We start from the raw sequence: 19,616 nt of genomic DNA on the forward strand, positions 1-19,616 counted from the left end.
AAATTCTATGGGAAAAAGTTGAGAGAAATTAATGTTTTTGAATCAAGAACATGTTATGCCAAGAGTTCTTAAATGCTTGCTTTGTTCTTAAAATGTCATGTAAGGAGATAAGCTGCATTAGACTGAAGGTTTTGAAGAGTTTGTGACCAGACACGTTTAATTTCATTTTTAACTTTTTTCTTCCAAGAAGTTGTTAGTTTCTGTGTGGACTAATTTTATTATTGTTGTTAAGTGTCCTTATTGTGTAAACATCTAGCTGAATTTTGTTTTCCAAGTTTATATTTTATGTGTGTGTATATATATGTGTGTGTGTATGTTTTCTGCTTGGACTTCTTTTTGTAGGTTACAGCTGGCTACTGTTGAAAGAAAAGTATTAGATTTGATGAATAAGCTTTCATTAATTGTTTATTGTCTTGCAGCCTCCAGATAATCAGAAGCTTGGTTTATTGGAAGCTTTATTAAAAATTGGTGATTGGCAGCACGCACAAAGTATTATGGATCAGATGCCTCCATTCTATGCTACTTCACATAAGCCCATTGCAATTGCCCTGTGCCAGCTTGTACACGTGACAATTGAACCTTTGTACCGCAGGTAAAGAGAAAAGTAACTGAAAGAGTAGTTTCCACCAAATAGTGCAATATTATGGAGAACTTACGAGCTTAAATTCACTAATAAGCCTAGCTGTATTGACTTGTCTGTTAATTTTTTTCTTAAAACTTTCACTTCTGTTTCATGTGAAATGGTGTGCATCTTATTTTCAGGGTTGGTGTACCAAAAGGGGCTAAAGGCTCACCAATTTCTCCTTTACCAAACAAGAGAGCACCGAAACAAGCAGACAGCTTTGAAGACTTGAGAAAGGAAGTGTTCAACATGCTATGCTACCTTGGTCCCCATCTCTCCCACGATCCCATTTTACTTGCAAAAGTGGTGCGCCTTGGGAAAGCATTTATGAAAGAGGTTGGTAAGACAAAACAAAACAGCTTATTGAACCTAGGGAAAGAGCCCAGCCCCTCATGTCAGAAGGTGCTCGAGTCTTATTATGTATGTATTAAAATAATGAAAAAAATTTTGGAGAATCTTATTTTAGTTCTTGAACAATCTTACGATCAATGAACATAAGCCAGCATTTCTTGAATAGCTTAAACATAGTGGTTTTATAACTAGGAATATGTAGCGGTAACTACTGGTATTGATATTTGAAAGATGCCTTATATTGCACTAAAAATGCAGTTAATATGGAAATCATAATTTCAAGGGAGTAATTTGTTTTACTTCTGTCAGCAGATTATCAGGACTACTTTGTGATTAAGGTTAAGTACTGAAGATCTGTGAGAGAGCCCTTGTTTGTTTGTGGATACACACATTAAAATGGAGATTACTTTGTAGTTTGGTTCATATTGATAAATGTATATATGTGCTTTCTTTATAAGTAATATAGAAACGGTAGCTTAATGTATTTATGACAAGGATGAGCAACTCTTAGCTATTTGCTTTAGGCTGGAACTACGAAGAAATTCATCAGTGACAGAATGGTTAAGGTAACATAGGGAAAGTTTTAGTGTGCTATTGCCAGCAGCATGTTAAACCATTTAACACGCAGTAGATGTATTTACAACTGGAGGTGATCTGACTGTAAGTGTAACCCATACAGTAGTTTAAAGTTAGGCTACTAACATTGCATTGCAGCTTTCATGCTCAAGCACAGCTTGAAGATGATTTTGCACTTACTGGTGTGTTAGCTTAATAAGCTTTTTTTTATGGTGAGTGGAAAAAAAAAAGCAATTTCACAATTAAGACTAAAATCTTGAGAGGGTATTACTGTGAGAGGAAGATGGGGAAAGGAATCTGACTATTGATAATTGAATTGGAAGTCCTGTTTCTTTAGGTAGAGGTTGAAGTTCATTTTTTTCCTCCTCTCCAGTAAGAAAATTGAATGTATATTTATATGCACATGTGCATATGTTTGTGTGTATATATGTACGCATCAAGTTTCATTGATACTTCAGTTATTACCTCTTTTCTCAGTGTAAGCATGCAGAATCACTACACATGTAATCAGTGCATTTTATTTACGCATTTGAATTTCAGTTCAAACATAAAGAAAATACCTTGCTATTTCTCTATTGATTCTGCTCACAATAATTAAAGAGCTCTCAAGTGCATTAATATTACTTCTGTAGAAGTTCTTGGTAAACTCCATCTGTAACTTCCAGTTTCATCTTGGAATTTGTGTAGCTAGCGACAGAGTTTGCTTTTTGTTTTTATTAATGACAGTGAATCCTATCAGCTCTTGATAAAATGTTGTGCATTGACTTGTATGCCAGAAACTTTAAATTTATACTACAGCATAGTGCAATGTGCTGTTACTGAATTGCTCACCACTTGGAGGTTTGAGTGTTTTCTGTTCTGTAATGGACCGCAAGATGTATTTCTAGATAATGCATTTGTTTGCGTGAAAACAAGTACGACAAAACACAGCAAATTTCCTTATGAAACCCAAACTTCTTTTTATTACTTCTTCTGCTCTTGTAAAGTTAAGTTGCTGATCTTGGATTGTAGGAGATCAGTCTTCCTTTTTCAGGGTTTTGATGGGGACCAGAATGCCTTGTATCAGCAAAACCATTTCACGAGCCACACACGTGTACTGCTGAGAATACACTAATCCACTCTGCATCGCTTTAAAAGCTGTTGGAGATGCAGGAAAAAAACAAAACGCTTTCCAGCAGGATCTCATCTGATTTTGGGGTTCTTAGGGTGCATCTAAATATGTGATTTAATGGTATTTTATGGTATTTAATACTGAAATTAACAGGAGAACATAATTTTAGTGATGAATTTAACTAGATAAAAATGTTTCAAAGAAGGTAGAAGGCAAAGTGCAAGTGTGTAATTTGATTAGAGGGGAGTCAGGGTTTTGTGGTTTTTATCTGATAACAGTCAGCACAGTAATGAATTCTGTGCTCACGGGTGGTAAATTAATCTTTAGATTCATGAAGTACAAGGAATATTATAAGCCTGATGGTATTTTCTAAAGTGTCAGAGGGGGTCACATTTCCCCGGAATCGTTTTTTCCAAAAAAAACGGTTTTAAAAAAAAAAAATTATCCTATGGATTGTTGTATTTTAAAACTTCATTGGGGGTTGCAAATGCTGCCTGCGCAAACGTAATGAATCCAAGATACTTATGCATGAAGCTTACTTGTGTCCTCTGAACAGTTCTGAGATGATGAAGGTAGATATTAAGACTTGGTTGGAGGAGAAAAGGGCTATATCTAAACAGATGAAAGCTCTGCAGCGTGCAGAACTGAGAGCATACACCGCAGCAGATGGTGCTAATGGAAGCTGGAGAGGATACACGTAGCTGTGTAGGTGCCCTTCCACCCACTAGGCCTGCAACTATTTCAATGCTAACAGATCTGGAAAATTAAACATTTGCTAGGCATGTAACCCTTTAGGTGTATGCTTGTGCTGAGAAAGCCTTGTTCTGAAACTGTAACCGTTAGGTTAATTATTCTAAAATTAATGTCATTGTCTTGGTTATAGTTTCAGTCTGATGGAAGCAAGCAGGAAGATAAAGAGAAAATGGTGAGTGAGTTTCTTAAAGACTTTAAATCCAAAAAAGAACATAGTATTTCTAGCAGAGCTAATTCCTATGTATTTCTTGGCAGAGTTCTAAGTGTTCTCGTAATCTCATCCCTCCCACGTGCTGCTTTTATTATATATTTTAGATCAGTGAAATGGCAGTCTGTTTTTATTCACGGAGGTAAACTTGGGTTGTCAATTTTAGTCTTATCTTTTGAGGAGAGAGCTTATTTTAGACGAAGGAGTTCTTGAGAGTGTTTGAGACTAAATGTTTAATATCTGTGCAGCCTTTCTTTCTCTGTACCATTTTAATTCTTTACCAAATGTACGTTGTAGACTTGTCTTGTCTTTTTGGGCAGTTCTGCATTACTGTGGTGTGTTGGTGTATCCCACCTCCCCTCCCTTGGATTCCTCAAATTTAATTTTGTTCTTCTAACGTAGTGCTTTCTACTACTTAGTGGCTCAGAATCAGGTGGAACACCTCTGTCATGTAAAGAGACTCTCATGATGGCGTCTTGAATCTTAAATAATTTACTGCAGAAAAGCATAGAAAACAGGAGAAATTAGATGTAGGGAAGGTACTCATACTAATGGTAACTTTTCTTCACTGACCAGTTCAAGATTGGCCTCAGTGAAACCTGGGTATCCAGTTGAGCTCTAACTTGTTTAATAAAAAGTCTGTTGCTTTGTTCTTTAAATGAACGAGCAAATTTTCTGTATGAAGTTTGTGTAGTTTTCAGCAAGTTCTTTTTGCTTCTGTTTCTTACTTGTCATGATTTCCTGACTACTGTAGTTACAGTGGAGGGAAATAACATTTCTGAAATGTTACTAAAAACTCTAAACTAGGGCAGTTGAGCTCAATTTTAGTAGTATCGCTGGAGATCTTGAGTAACTTGTCCAATGTCACCCGTAGTTACTATGAGCTTACAGCCTGCAGGTCACTGCTCTTCTGTAGATATAGTTTATCTTGCTGTTTCTGACCTTTGAGAAAGTTTCTCTGGGTTAGAAAGATAACCATGTGGTTCAGGGCGTCAGACTGAGTCTGTCTGTGTCCTGCAGGAAGTTGTCCTAAAGGTGAAGTGACGCTCATAACAAACCCCCAGACAGGGGTAGACTGGTTGGTTTTGCCTGGCTGGAAGGGAACTGCTGCTTGGAAGAGAATAGAGTTCATAACTGGGAAGCGGTTGTGACTCTTGGGACTGTTGTTTCCATGGCTGAGTCATTCATTGCAAAGAAATGTATCTCATCTGGAGACACGAGTAGCTGCTCATACATGGAAGTGTGAATTATGTACTGACAAAGATAATCTTTTAGTGTTTGCATACTATGGTGTAGGTTGTGATATTAAAGATTACGCTCTTCTGAAAATGTTCATTTAGTGCTAAGAAAATGACTCTAAGGGATTAAGCTGAGAGTAATTATAAGTGGTTTTTTTATTATTATTATTCTTTTTTCCCTTGTGGTTATTCTAGTGTACTCAGTGGGAAACGGAAATGTTTTTAAAAAAAAAAATTGATACTGAGAAAAAGAAAATTGGTGCTCTGTGTCTTGAGAACATGTATGATGCTTTCAGATTTAACTCCAGAATTTTGAAAGTAGAAGTAATGAGAATACCTTAATACATTGAGGGTAGTTGCCAAATTAAATCCATTTTCTGCTGTTGCACTTCATAGAAGTCTGTAGTGTATCTTTTTATGAATTATTTTATTTTAATATATCAATATAATGCACTGAAAATAGCTACATTGCTCAATTACATCATATAAGCAAATATTGACGACGTATATGGTTCATGAGTTAGCTAATAAAAGATTTGATGGGACATTTTCAAATTTCTTTTAGTATTTTCTGGTTTGTTTTTCCTTGTTTAAGGAAGTCATAATCTTGTGGCCAGCCTGTATTTTCTTATTCTACTAAGATCTGCAATTCGTGTTGCTTTTTTAATATCTGATAGTTACCTTGAGGTTTTTTGTCTTTGTCACAGGAGACACTGTTTAGCTGCGTGTTGAGTATTACCGACCAAGTTCTCCTTCCTTCTCTTTCTTTGATGGACTGCAACGCGTGCATGTCTGAAGAATTATGGGGAATGTTCAAAACTTTTCCATACCAGTACCGGTGAGTAGGATAGTTTGTTTCTGTTCTTTGGAAGTGGTCTATCTCAAACTAACAGTATAAAAAGTAATTTTCCTTTCATCATCGTTCAAGGTACCGTCTTTATGGACAGTGGAAGAACGAAACATACAATAGTCACCCGCTTCTAGTGAAGGTTAAAGCTCAAACCATAGACCGAGCCAAGTATATTATGAAGTAAGTTGTCTAATTCCATAAACTATCAGCTGTAGCACAGTGTATTGTATTTTACCAACTGAAGGAAAAAAAAAAAAAACCTTGACAAATATATTCCTTTTCTAATGACTCAATAATTTCATTGATAATCCTTGCTTGTGAAATATTTGGTGTACTGTGATTAAGAACTGACAAATTACTAATAATTGAGTAGTTGGCCACCAATAAAGGTACTTCATCCAAAAAATGACCCACTAAACGGTTTAAAAACACTTCCATGGATATGCTGCTGTTGATGAATTGCTTTGTTTATGGGAATGCAACAGTTTCTCTCTGGATATGGAGACTCTTTAGTCCCAACAGAGTGAAAAGTTGTGTCATTTTCTGTAATTTTCACAGCAGGGACAGCAAGTTGAGTTGAGTGGTTTGTTTTCAGAACAATTTGAGATTTATCTTAAAATATGACATCTCTGTAATATCATTGTCAGGGATTTGGATTCTCTTTGTTGTGTAGTTTGGGCCAAAAGAAAATGCTTTCATTTTTTTTTTTTAATGCAGTTAATTAGAACTTTTCTACATGGCCAAGACAGAAATAGCCTAAGAGGCTTTGGACTGCAGATGTGAGATCTAGAAAGGATTATGATCCTCTCTTCTGTCTTGGAGCATAGCTAGAGTAGATGATAAGTTTGTGCCCCTTCTTCTACAGTGGGTTTCTATTGTGCAGATGAGCCACAATGCTGACAGTTATTAATGCTATGAGAATCCTGTAAATGAAAAGTACAGTTGTTTGTGGTTGTATTGGCCATTTCACTGTGTTATTGGCCGGTTTGTTTAAAGGTGTTATCTAATTAAAGTCTTGCTCCATTTCCAGGTAGAGAATTGAGACTGGGCACTGTCATTATTTGAAAGTTTGAAGTACAATTTAAAAGAGAACAGCATTGTTAGATTTATTCTATAAATCATTGTGAAGTACTGAAGTCCGGATTCATTTCCAATGATCATCCTGATATTGGAGGTGCTCATGGGAACTGGAAGCCCAATATAGTCTCCTTCCAAGGGTTCCACCCAGACTGTTTGATAATTGGCAAAATTTTTTCACAAATGCTTTGATACAATTAAGTTGTACTTTCAAGTTATAATGCTTTGAGCTTAAATATTCAAGAAACATGCTATTGCATTTTAAATACAATATGATGAATTAGTCACTGTTTAACTAAGTTTGACAGTATGAAGGGCAGTAAGAAAGGCTGTTATTTACCAGCCCTGGTGATGCTAACTTGAAAAGAATTCTTTGTGCTAATAGTTGTAACAGTGGAATGCCTTCTCCTGCTCCCAATTTTTTTCTTGTTTAAATAGCCTTCATTTTTGTCTGGGTGATGGTGGGTGGTGGTGTGTTTTCTTGAGGTTTTTTTTTCATTTGCAGACATTTTACTTTTGTTTATACTTTCTATTTTGATATAAGCAATTTAAATGACAAAATGAATCATTCCGGAACATACTGCAAGAAATAGTTGCAGCATGGTTCTGCAGATTTTTCTTCTGTAGAAATTTCTGACAAATGACTAGTGGTTGTGGTGGTGTTGTATTGCTGTGATTGCTGAAGCAGAAATTGCACATAAACATCTTTGTGTTACAAAATGGAAGCAAGCGAAGCAAAGACTGCTGAGGTGGCACCATCCTGCTTCGACATTCTGCTGTAATATCAGCACACACAATTGTGTGTATCAACCTCCGGTTTAATGTTATGCTTTTATCTTCATTGGGGGATGCTGTGAAAGTGCAACACAACAAAATGAACACTGGGGGGGCTCGTTTTCCCCTCCAATAAACAGTGGAACAAGTGTTAAGTGACTGAGCTGTGGCTAAACTAGATTTGCACAAGGAGCTAACAGCATCACAGGCCATTTTGGTATGTCACATCGTTTCTGTGACAACTCCAAATGAAAGTGCTCAGAGTTGAAACTAGAATACAGTCCATAGTAACATGAGGTTGTCGGGTTTGTTTTTTACCCTCTGTATAAGATTATAAGTTTCAGGTTCCTAGAGGAACAATGTTTCTATACTTAGGTTTCTTAAAAAATACATCCTCTAGTGAGGATTTAATCTCTGCAGCTACCAAAGTTCTTCATTGGAGCTGACCTATTCTAGTATTCTTTTAGCTTGACTTTTGTAATAAAATGTTCTTTTTTACAGACGTCTAACTAAGGAAAATGTGAAACCATCTGGAAGACAAATTGGGAAACTCAGCCATGCCAATCCTACCATTTTATTTGATTATGTATGTAGTTACATGTAATTAAATACTATTTTATCCTAACTGTAGATACTTAAGTATGGAAAGGGACCTGTGGTATAAGTGAGTACAGTTCTAACTTCAGAATTTTTTAATTTTGTGATGCAAATTTTGAAGTATAGTAACTTGCTAGTAGTATAGAAACAAAAATCTGAGATAGAAAATGTCACAATAGCTATCCAATAACTAAAACTGCTCTGAAAATTGCATCTGCTTCTATATATGAGTATTTAATTTGAGACTGCTGAGATGGGACTGGGGTACAGAGATGTGCTGATAGGGTTATGGGGGAATAATCTACCTGTTAGCATTCAGATGTTACTTGAAGCAATTAATACTTAAGCATATGTGCGTACATGTGTGTGTGAATCATGTAGGAAAGGGAATATTATGAAACTTAACGCAACTCAACTCACTTGTATTCTTTCCTGAACTAGTAGTCATTGTAGCGAAGCAGCAACAGAGACTTATTGGTAAGGCTTAGAATTCATGAGAGGTCTTAAAAACAGTGAAATATTTTTGTGATTTTTGTTTTCAGATTTTCTTAAGGTTGTAATTGCAAATTTTAAAGAAAATACAAGTGTAGAATTATTTTTAGACCTTAGAGACGTGTTTCACTGATTTCTCAAAGGTACTACGTAAATCAATGAGGTTGCCTTTACTTTGGAAGTGGTTTAGGGCCTTCTAAAGCTATTTTTAAGAAGTGTTTTTTGTAGATTTTAAAGACAAATGTAGTTTAACTGTCTTGGTTTGTTATGTGAAATAGGAGATGTGCTGTTCTCTTTTCAGCTCAATACATCTTTTTGTTACTTTCAGATTTTATCACAAATCCAAAAATACGATAACTTAATAACCCCGGTTGTCGATTCACTGAAATACCTCACTTCACTGAATTACGACGTCTTGGCATGTATCCTTTAGTGTAAATAATGCATCTGGTACTGATGTAGTTGGAGCTGCATTAAATCTCTTCTGTCAGTAAATATCATTTTTGCTGTTGCTGCTATTTGCTGGAAATTTTAGTGAATTTGCAAGTAAGTTTTTACTCTTATTGGATTACAGAGCACTTTGCTCTTCCCTACTTTCGCACTATGAAAATTATTCTTTAAGTTGTTTTACTGCTTTTACGCCGCTCTTGAAATCAGAGTGAACCTGCAAATTGTAGATTAAATAAGTAACCATTTTGTTCAATACTTTTTAGACGCAGAGCTGTATTATACTAGATCCTCTGTATCTTGCTTGCTTTACTTATATTCATACGTTACAAATTTTGAAGCTGGGAAAAAAAGTTCTGTATAGCTTCTGTTCTGACAAATAGAAACATATTCCCTTTAACTCCACTGAAGACTGTATCATTGAAGCTCTGGCAAACCCCGAGAAGGAGAGAATGAAGCATGACGACACTACGATCTCGAGCTGGCTGCAGAGTTAGTATTTTTGTCACATTAACATTTACAATAAAATGCTCCATCTTCCACTTGGATCTGCTGGCTCATTTTTTGAACAGAGAGCTGGCAAGTTTAACAAATTGGAAAATATTTTTCTTTATATTACAAAAATATACATGCTGCTAGCGTTGTATTTGATTAATATTTATTTTTCACTTGATGCCTTGAGGTTCAATCATGACTGTTTTTCCTTGCTTTAGGTCTGGCTAGCTTTTGTGGAGCTGTTTTCAGAAAATACCCAATTGAACTTGCTGGTCTGCTTCAATACGTAGCCAACCAACTGAAAGCTGGGAAAAGGTAAGTCTTGCACACCTGATCTTCATAAACTCCATTCCCATCATTTTTGGGGGGCTGTTTCTTCTGCTGGTATGTGAGCACCCAATTAGTAGTTACTCTAGTTGTGATCATCCTCCACTCATTTTACCAGAAAGCTTAAGAAATTTGAAAAGAAGAAAGAGTAACATATTTGCTGGACTTTTTTGTAATTGTTTAGCTGTGGCATATTATTATTTTAAAGACTGTTTTTCATCTGTAACTTGTTTTAATACAGTTTTCTTAACTAACTAGGCAAAAAAAAAATCCCTACCAGTCTGCAATACTGTCAGTCATAGAGATTACCTTATTTCAAAGAAGGAAAATAAACTATAAACTAACAATACCTGTGATTAAAAGAGGGTAAAATTGTTCAAAATTCTAGGTTTTTTTCTCATGTCTTTCTACAGGGATTGCTTAGTGTTTTTTTATTGTTTTAACTACTTTGTCTTGATTAATGACCATTGAACTGCTTTTTTGTGTATCAGTGCTGACCGTACACAAGGAATTTTTTTAAACAAAGTTTGCAGTTTGAATCTTCCTTATGTTCTTTTGTCCATCCACCATCATCAGTTAGTATTACTGCTTCCTTATTTAATTAATTGTAATGGACTATTTCTTATTGCATAGGTGAGTATTGACTTATATTTTATTATGAACCCTGGTATGCTTGCTGGAAGACAGCAGGAGATAACCCAGCATGCTACTTTAGGGTATTTATGTTGAGAACTCCAGGTTTTTTTCCCTTCCCTGCAATGTAGACGTTCAGTCTCATGTGCTCCCCTGTCCCCAATTTGTTTTGTGTTCTGATGATGGTACAATGACATTGAGCTGCAGAGGAGGGTAAGTAGTATTTCTTGTCTTTCCCAAGAATTACATGTTATGAGTAAGTGTTTTGAGGAAACAATTTCTATATTCAAATTAATATTTGGGGTGGTAGAAATAATAGTCTTACCACTGACTGGAATATTCCAGTGTTTGGATTGGAGCATATGCTGGTATTGCACAGTTCCTAAACAGAAAACATACTTATAGCTGGAAAACAAACAAAAATATATAAATAGAATTAAATATTTGAATTCAGAACTTTTTGTGACCTACTTAGAAAAAGATGTTGACCCAAATTTCAGATACTAGAAAAAAGTTGCCTTTTTGAATGTTTGTGATACAACTTGTGTACTTCTGTTGAGGATAAGTCATCACCCTTAGAGAATTCAGAGCATGAAGTAAAGCTTAGTTGCTGGAGGGCATGATTATTGGAGTGTGTTGCATATTCCCCTGTTCTAAGTGGAAAATGTCTGCTGTGTTCTGAATCAACTCTCTAGACTAATTTTGCCAGTCAATTTCTAAGTCTGCAGTGTTGTAGAAGTTTGAATAAGATAAAATTTTCTGAGATTTCGATGGTCACAGTAGATACAGTAATGACATAGATACAGTATGCGGCATGTGAAACAACAAAAGTGAGCTCTAAATTTTGAGTGATTTTTTGATACTTAAAGCTAATAGCACTACACTCAGTATTTTTAAACATGCTGAAATATGTTTGAACTCTGAAGGTCAACTCCTGGATGCTTGTGTTGCTTTTAAATAAAATAACCTGCAATAGAGAAATCCTTGTGTGCAACAGCGTACTGTTATTTTCCCCACAAAATAATTAAAATGTGATTTTTGTTTAACATGCATCACCCTGTTACTGTCTACTGTGTATTGAATGTCATAGCTTCTGTTTCTTAAACAAATTTTCTTGTTTTTACTCCACTTTTCTGTTTTCTGTGCAGCTTTGATTTGCTTATTTTAAAAGAGGTAGTACAAAAAATGGCAGGGATAGAAATTACGGAAGAAATGACAATGGAACAGTTGGAAGCCATGACTGGTGGAGAACAACTGAAAGCTGAGGTGTGTTGATGTTAAATTTAATTAATAATAGCTGTTGCTTGTTGATAGTGCTTTTAATACTCTGATTCATGACTTCTGGTAGTATAGTTGAGAGAGGTGTTACTACTTCTATCACAGAACTTCCTACTCCATTGAATTTACAAACCTTGCAGACAGGCAGCCAAGACAAAGTATACTTGAGCCCTAGTGGCTGTGCTTCACAGCATCCCATATTAATGAAAGCTGCTTTCATTATCTGCTGTTCCATGACAGGTTGCAAATTATAGCAGCCAGCGAGCTTGTATGTTGTGCAGTCCTGCTGTTTCAGGTCTGCTTGGAGTGTGGCAACTCCCTGTTGAGTGGAGTAACATCTTAAGCCATCTTAATGGTTAAAGCTGTTGCAGCCTTGGCTTCAAAGCCTTAGATGAGTCTGACCTAGATAATTCCCTAGGCAGATGAGTAGCTATGCTCAGAACAAAAATCAGAAGTTTCTTTATTGAACGGGAAAGAGACTTTGAGCAGATCACAGATCACAAACTTAGATCTAAGATGTAGTGTCGTGATGCTCATGATGAGAGAAGTCACTTTTCATATACTGTGTAGAAGACTAGTAGCAGGCAAGATGAATTTGTTTGATTCTAATATACTTACTAACAGCATAAAATCCACAGAGATTTTATTAACAGACAAGAAACTGTATTGATGTTAATTTGTCAGAAATTCTGCAGTCAGAAGCACGTATGGTTTACATTTTTAATGTACTGTTTCCAAACTTAAGCAACTTTCTTCTGTACTGTGCAGGGTGGATACTTTGGCCAAATTAGGAATACAAAGAAGTCTTCTCAGAGACTGAAGGATGCGTTATTGGACCACGATCTTGCCCTTCCACTATGCCTGCTTATGGCTCAACAGAGAAATGGTGTGATCTTCCAAGAAGGAGGGGAAAAACATCTGAAGCTGGTGGGAAAACTGTATGATCAAGTAAGTTAAGAACACATTTATAAGAACTCATCCTTTCCTTTGGTAACCTCTAATGTATCAGTATTCTATATGAGCACAGTATACGCGTTTTATTAAATCTGCAGTGATCTCACTTTTATTATGTTGACAATTGACATTGATGTATTATGTATACTTAATATTTCTGACTAAGATAGAAAGGTCCTTTGTCATCAGAAATAAGAGCTTAATTTTTTTTATGTTGGCTATCATGTTTATCTGATGTTACTTTTTTAGATGAACTCTTTTGTTAGAAGAAAGTTTTAAGGATAAGCCTGAATTGCACTGTTGCCTTAGGGAATAGGAAGTAGTTTAATTACAGTAGAACAGAATGCTCTTTCAGTTCTGCTGGCTTTCATGAGGCTTTCCCTTGGATGCAGTTGCATCAGCATTGATGAGTGGTAGAACTATGTAGCATGTAAAGTTTTTTTTTCCAGGCTGTATTTCTTGCCGTAGTGTGTTAATGCCTCCATTTTAAAAACAAGCAGCCACCACTAGCCCCCACCCAAACAAACAAAACAAACAAAAAGAAACGACTAGGATTGTTCAAGCCTTCCCAAGCTTTATTTCTAAACAACAAAAAAACCCTGTTCTCTAACTTCTATCTTTCATATAGTGCCATGACACCCTGGTACAGTTTGGTGGGTTTTTAGCATCCAATCTGAGCACAGAGGATTACATTAAGCGAGTGCCTTCAATTGACGTTCTTTGCAATGAGTTTCACACACCTCACGATGCTGCATTTTTCCTCTCCAGACCCATGTATGCACACCAGATTTCAGTAAGTAGAACTCATTTTGTTTCTCTGCTGTTAAGAGATGCCCTTCTACATATTATAGCTGTAAGTGTTAGGTTCCTGCAAAGATTGTTTGCTAAATAAGAGTTCTAGATGCTTTTTGAAGAATTGAGGTAGAAACAGAAGCTGTGGTTTGGAAGAGATTCTACTTTATCTTTATTGAAAATATAGTCTGTGCGCCAGCTTTTGCATAAGTGATAGCAGTTGTAGCTAATGATTTCATCTCTTCTGATAATTGGAGTGATCAAGAGTTCTCCCACCTAGATTTCCCCAAGTCTGTAAGTTTTTTTGGATGTTTTAGATTATTTTGCTGTGGAGGAAAATGTTGCAGCTGTCAAAAGGTGAGGTGTATAAGGAAGTGTCAAGATAAATTTACTTTAGTTGCAGGGACAAGTATTGAAAACAATTTTTCAGTTGGCATAGTATAATACCTTGCTGTGAGAAGAGATGAGTTGAAAGATGTCATCAGTGAAGGATGACCCATATCCAGCATGGATGCATACTAAAAGTTCACTGTGATGTTCTCAGGCGCTTTATGTACATAAATAAAATTTATTATGTGAAGATTTACGTAGAAAAGTTTCTGGGAGGCTGAATTATGTTTGGTTCATGTACGGAGATGACAAATTTTTGTTTTTTCATTTTCTTATCCGCAGTCGAAGTATGATGAACTTAAAAAAGCCGAAAAGGGAAATAAACAGCAACACAAAGTTCACAAATACATTACAGCATGTGAACTGGTGATGGCTCCTGTTCACGAAGCTGTGATCTCACTGCACCCTCCCAAGGTTTGGGATGACATCAGTCCTCAGTTTTATGCCACATTCTGGTCTCTGACGATGTATGACCTTGCTGTCCCACACAGTAGCTATGACAGAGAAGTCAATAAACTTAAAATCCAGATGAAAGCCATAGATGACAATCAGGAAATGGTACGTTTACGAAATATTTTGCTCCAGTTTCACCTTGAAAGAGTTTTTTTTCGTGAAATCCTATATTAAGATATAAGTAAATAAGTTTTTTTGCATGCACTTCTTTGTGCTAAGGAAGAGAGTGTTATCTGCGTGCGGTGATATCTCCAATACCGTTATTGGTTGTCTCCCAGCAGAGATTACACCCTTCCTGCAGCTACGAGTTATGCATGTGCCAGTATAACTTGCATTTTAAACTTTGCCCTCTTTCGTAGAGTAAGGTAGCCTCTGTGGTGGTGTGTGGGCATTTATTCTAGTAGAAACCTACGAAGAATGAACTGCTGATTTGTAGTGTGTGGCAGGATACTGAAGTACTGTTTTGAATTAGTCATTTAATTGGAGTTTCACCTATTTTGTGTAATTATATTTTTGGGTTAAGCTAACCAAAGTTAAACCCATGTTAGCTCTGTATAAGTCGGTCCATGGAGAGAGGTTTATTTCAGCTGATTCATCCATTCTGATTTCTCAGTTGTATAATATAGAGTTCTTGTAATTACAACTTCAACAGTACCAGTAGCTCCACTGAATAAAAATTACTGGAAAAATCTATCTTCCGGATGACAGTCTTTTGACATCTGTATCTGTACTTCTGCTATTCACTTACGTCATTAGTTATCCAGTGTTAATAAATCAGCTGATTACTGGAGCTGAATGTTATTTAGTGAAATAGCTTTTTGCGTACTTCTTAGCATTACCAGGAATTCAATTGCTTTGTCACAAGTGTTAGTGTAATATTAAATGAACTGCGCTGACATTTTACAGCCTCCAAATAAAAAGAAAAAAGAGAAAGAACGTTGCACTGCTCTTCAGGACAAGCTCCTTGAAGAGGAGAAGAAACAATTAGAGCACGTGCAAAGAGTTTTACAGAGACTGAAATTAGAGAAGGATAACTGGCTGCTGGCAAGTAAGTGTGTGTATAGTCACTGCTGTCCCCAGAAGTAAAAGTTCAGCTTGCACTAGTATGCTAAATGCTGATTTGTAGAATTTGATTTCTTGATATGCTAAGGTCTGTCAGGAAGAAACTTCTCATTAGAATGTGTCTTTGCAAATGCAGAGTAGTTCCTTTTTAGGGAGATGTTTTATTTGCTTCTTGCAATGGCAAGGCCTATTTAATATTTTGCTGATTTAGAAAATAAGAGCTTGACAGATTTGATGTGAGGTTGTAGTAACAAGATGGTTTGCACATCAGTTTCTGTGGTGCAGGTCGTGGAAATGTAAACTCCCAGTGAGTGATTGGAGTTAACTTTGAGCACAGTGATACGTGGAATCTGAATAGTTGAAGCACTTCATGATCATTTTTCTGAGCTTTATTTCCATTGTAACAAAAGACTTTTCCCTATTTCTACCCTCTGGCCTGCTCCTCAGAAATCAAAAAGCTGCTTTTGACCTTGAGTAGCGTCAAAAATGTCAGGAGTACAAACTGGAGAACATGATGTGAAATAACTGAATTTCTTGAGAGAAGCAGTTTAATTGCTTTCCTGTTAATGTACTGATTTTCTCCTTTTCTCTCTCCATTTCTTTGCTTTTGAAGAGTCTACCAAAAATGAGACTATCACAAAGTTTTTGCAGTTATGTATATTTCCTCGCTGCATTTTTTCGGCGATAGATGCGGTTTATTGTGCTCACTTTGTAGAACTGGTTCATCAGCAGAAAACACCCAACTTCTCCACGCTTCTCTGTTATGATAGAGTAAGTATTTAGAGCTCTGTATGTGGGTATGTATTTAATTACTACAAGCACTCAAAACTAGTATCCTTTTTGCCTTCCAAGAGAGATCTCAACAAAATCTTTACTTATATTTAATCTTACAATCTTCCTGGCAATCAAAAGGTCCCCTTTTGCTTCCTGTTCTACAAATGAAGTTCTCCTAGAGCTTCTGAGGATTATTTTCAAGAAGCTTTTTTTTCTGAATTATCCTAGACAGCTAAACTAGGGGAAAGTCGTCAGCAGTCATACGAATTACATTCCCGTTTCACAACCTTGCAGTGCTCTGCATTTCTATGGCTTTGTCTAACCCTCCAATTTCAGCTGCGTGTGCTGTGCTGCTGTAGAAGCAAATTCCTTTAAGCTTGCCCTAACAAGCATCATCCCTGGGACATTCTGACCCTGGTGACAGACACAGGATTAATTTTTATTACTGTTAAGATGTGGAAATGTGATGACATAGAAGGTACTGATATTTGCACTAGCGTGATTTTCTGGGTCAAACAGCTCCAACAGTACCAGGTGACTGCACCATTCTGGACTGTCAGAACCTTTCTGGCACTTTCTGCTGTGAGAAGCCAGATTATTTTGTTAGTTATTAACCATCATCTGTATGGTTGCAACAGATTGTGCCATAACCTTTTATTAAGAGGATTTATATGGGGTTTTATTATTTAAAAAAAAAAAAGCGACTTCTTCCCCATAGTTTTTATATGAACATTCCACTAAAAATTGTCAGGTTTCCTTTGAGACTTTTGAAGTAGGGATCTGCTCTGATTTCATGGGTCCAAAAGAGTGTTCTTACTCAAAGGTACAATTTGTATTGTGTTTATTTTTGCCTGCTCAAGTAAATTATCAGTTTAGAGTGATAACAGTTATCTTGGATGATTGGAATATAACTGTGGAAGACCCTGTGTCAGAGGCAGATACGTGCATCACCTGGATTCTGGGCTAAGAATGAAGGCCTAGTAATTGGATAATAAAGACCTGAAAACAAACAGAATATTTCTTAAGCAGGTTCAGCAGAAGAGCCTTTTTTTGTTTCTCTGAGTAAACCTGATTTGGCTTCCAGATATTTCTGTAATCCAATCTCCTCTAAATTTAAAAACCCTACTAACAGTAGTTTGGATGAGAACAACTTGAAATTATTGATGATACTTCTTTGTAATTCAATGAAGTCAAAGTAACTTTTTTACTGCTGCTGTTCACAGGTTTTCTCTGATATTATATATACAGTAGCAAGTTGTACTGAAAATGAAGCTAGTAGATACGGCAGGTTTTTATGCTGTATGCTGGAGACTGTGACTAGATGGCACAGTGACAGAGTCATATATGAAAAGGTATGTGAAGTTATTGAAACATGTTTGCTGGTGAAACATTATAGAATAACCACTTGTATAATACAGCCCAATAAAACTGGATTCACTGAAATCATTAACTTGATTTAAAAATGTTGTGATTTAGTTTTTCTGATGGCCTCATGTTAGAACGAGATTCTGTAATTAATGTACTTTTAACAGAGTTAGTTTGGTATACTGTCAAAAGTAAAAGAAATGAATTCTGACCTTTTTTACAGTTTTTCTTGAAGGTTTAGGTAGCATATGGGAATTCCTTGCAAAAGCTAGTTAAATTGCAAATAGTCCTTTTCCTCACCCACAAGTAAGGCTTGAACATAGATTAACTTTTAAAAAATAAATATTCCAGCCTTACAAAGTTTGCTCTTGTCTTAGTCTGTAGCAGAGTCAGTGAAGAAGTGCTTCGGTTATATTAACTATTACAACATTCTTGGTTTTTTTTAATGCATCCTGGAAAAGATTAGTATTTTAAATTGTAAATTTTTGTTTTTACTTTTGTGCACACATAGGAATGTGGCAACTATCCAGGCTTCCTAACTATATTACGAGCAACTGGATTTGATGGTGGAAATAAAGCTGATCAATTGGATTATGAGAATTTTAGACATGTGGTACACAAATGGCACTATAAATTAACTAAGGTAATTAAAGAGGCGGAAAAACTTAGCTATTTTTTTGAGTCTTTAGTAAAAGGAATTGATTAGATTTAACTTGTGTTCTAGGCTTCTGTACACTGCCTTGAAACTGGTGAATATACACATATCAGAAATATCCTGATTGTGCTGACCAAAATCCTTCCGTGGTATCCGAAAGTGTTGAACCTGGGCCAAGCCTTGGAAAGAAGAGTGCATAAGATATGTCAGGAAGAGAAAGAGAAGAGACCTGATCTATATGCATTGGCTATGGGGTAACAACACCTTACTTTAAGAAAGTGGTTAAAAGTGGATCATGAAAGGCTTCTAAAGACTTGGAACTCTTACAGTCCTAACATATTTGATTTTTACCTTATCACAGAAGATTTCACTATCCTGCATCTCAGGGCTGGCATTGTGAATGAAAACTTTCATGTCGTGCTGGATGATCACTAATTTCCTTTTCAAGACTCTAGTAAAACACATTTAATAGTAAAGATTTTCACTCACAAGAGCATAGCTTATTTGTAGGGAGATAGTATAACAGCAAGTAGACAAAAGGGAGAGTAAAATGGAGAAAGCCAAGGGCTATTGTTGCAAGATTGCGTAGATTTTATAGAAGTTCATAGAAATCTAAAATGTTAAACTAAAATGCTTAATTATGTTTTTCATATGTCTGAATGCAGAATCATCCACGGATGCTTGAGGGGTAGTTAAGGTTGTGCTAACAGTGGGCTATTTTTTGTGTGTTTGGCAGGAGTGTGTGTGTGTGTTGGTGGGAGCAACATACAGGGCTTTGAGGTAGGGCTGCTTCTGTTGTGAGGTTTTTCATTTTTGTTTGTTCCTTTTTATTTTTTTTATTTTGAGTTTATTGATAAAGGGGGAAGAAACTGCATATCAGTTGGGAAAAACTGTGAAAAATAACAGACGGAACTGTTAGATTAAGTCCTCATTTAAAATTCAACCCATATTTTGCTTTATGTTTGTGCATATTTAACAATCTGTGCGACTTGCAGCTATTCTGGGCAGTTGAAAAGTAGGAAGCCTTTTATGATACCTGAAAATGAATTCCACCACAAAGACCCACCTGCCAGGAATGCTGTAGCTGCAACAGTACAAAATGGGCCAGGTGGTGCTGGGATGCCCACATCTCTCACAATAAATACAGCGAAACTGGAGGAAAACGCTGCTGAAGAGACTGGTAAACAAGCTTGATTCTTAGTTGAATTGATATTTACTGGCTACTGTCTCAAAACTTGGCTTGTTAAACTAAAAAGAAAAATAATCATGTGTGAGCCTAAGTAACGTCAATATGTGCTATGTATTCTTTATGTAGTTGGTCCTTAGTTTTGCAGGAGTGCAG

The 19,616-nt window shown here is 36.2% G+C and overlaps 1 protein-coding gene across 5 annotated transcripts in view; it reads left to right on the plus strand.

The window, feature by feature from the left end:
• THOC2 (THO complex 2) overlaps positions 1–19,616 on the plus strand; it is a 53,724-nt gene that overhangs the window by 21,741 nt on the left and 12,367 nt on the right. For 4 of the 5 annotated variants that reach the window (XR_002441517.1, XR_002441518.1, XM_021405968.1 and 1 more), the window contains exons 11-29: positions 420–592; positions 763–958; positions 3,544–3,585; positions 5,567–5,697; positions 5,788–5,889; positions 8,062–8,146; positions 8,978–9,071; positions 9,508–9,588; positions 9,810–9,906; positions 11,700–11,817; positions 12,598–12,777; positions 13,412–13,576; positions 14,248–14,523; positions 15,325–15,466; positions 16,094–16,251; positions 17,478–17,606; positions 18,131–18,262; positions 18,344–18,528; positions 19,270–19,454. Coding sequence is in view for 3 of the 5 variants with exons in the window: in XM_021405968.1 (XP_021261643.1) it covers positions 420–592; positions 763–958; positions 3,544–3,585; positions 5,567–5,697; positions 5,788–5,889; positions 8,062–8,146; positions 8,978–9,071; positions 9,508–9,588; positions 9,810–9,906; positions 11,700–11,817; positions 12,598–12,777; positions 13,412–13,576; positions 14,248–14,523; positions 15,325–15,466; positions 16,094–16,251; positions 17,478–17,606; positions 18,131–18,262; positions 18,344–18,528; positions 19,270–19,454 (2,671 nt within the window). In the remaining 2 variants the exon portion in view is untranslated. The remainder of the gene's footprint in view (positions 1–419; positions 593–762; positions 959–3,543; positions 3,586–5,566; positions 5,698–5,787; positions 5,890–8,061; positions 8,147–8,977; positions 9,072–9,507; positions 9,589–9,809; positions 9,907–11,699; positions 11,818–12,597; positions 12,778–13,411; positions 13,577–14,247; positions 14,524–15,324; positions 15,467–16,093; positions 16,252–17,477; positions 17,607–18,130; positions 18,263–18,343; positions 18,529–19,269; positions 19,455–19,616) is intronic. The other variant, XM_021405970.1, reaches the window with a different exon arrangement.

Source organism: Numida meleagris, chromosome 8, assembly GCF_002078875.1.
Source record: "Numida meleagris isolate 19003 breed g44 Domestic line chromosome 8, NumMel1.0, whole genome shotgun sequence".
NCBI classification, from domain to species: Eukaryota; Metazoa; Chordata; class Aves; order Galliformes; family Numididae; genus Numida; species Numida meleagris.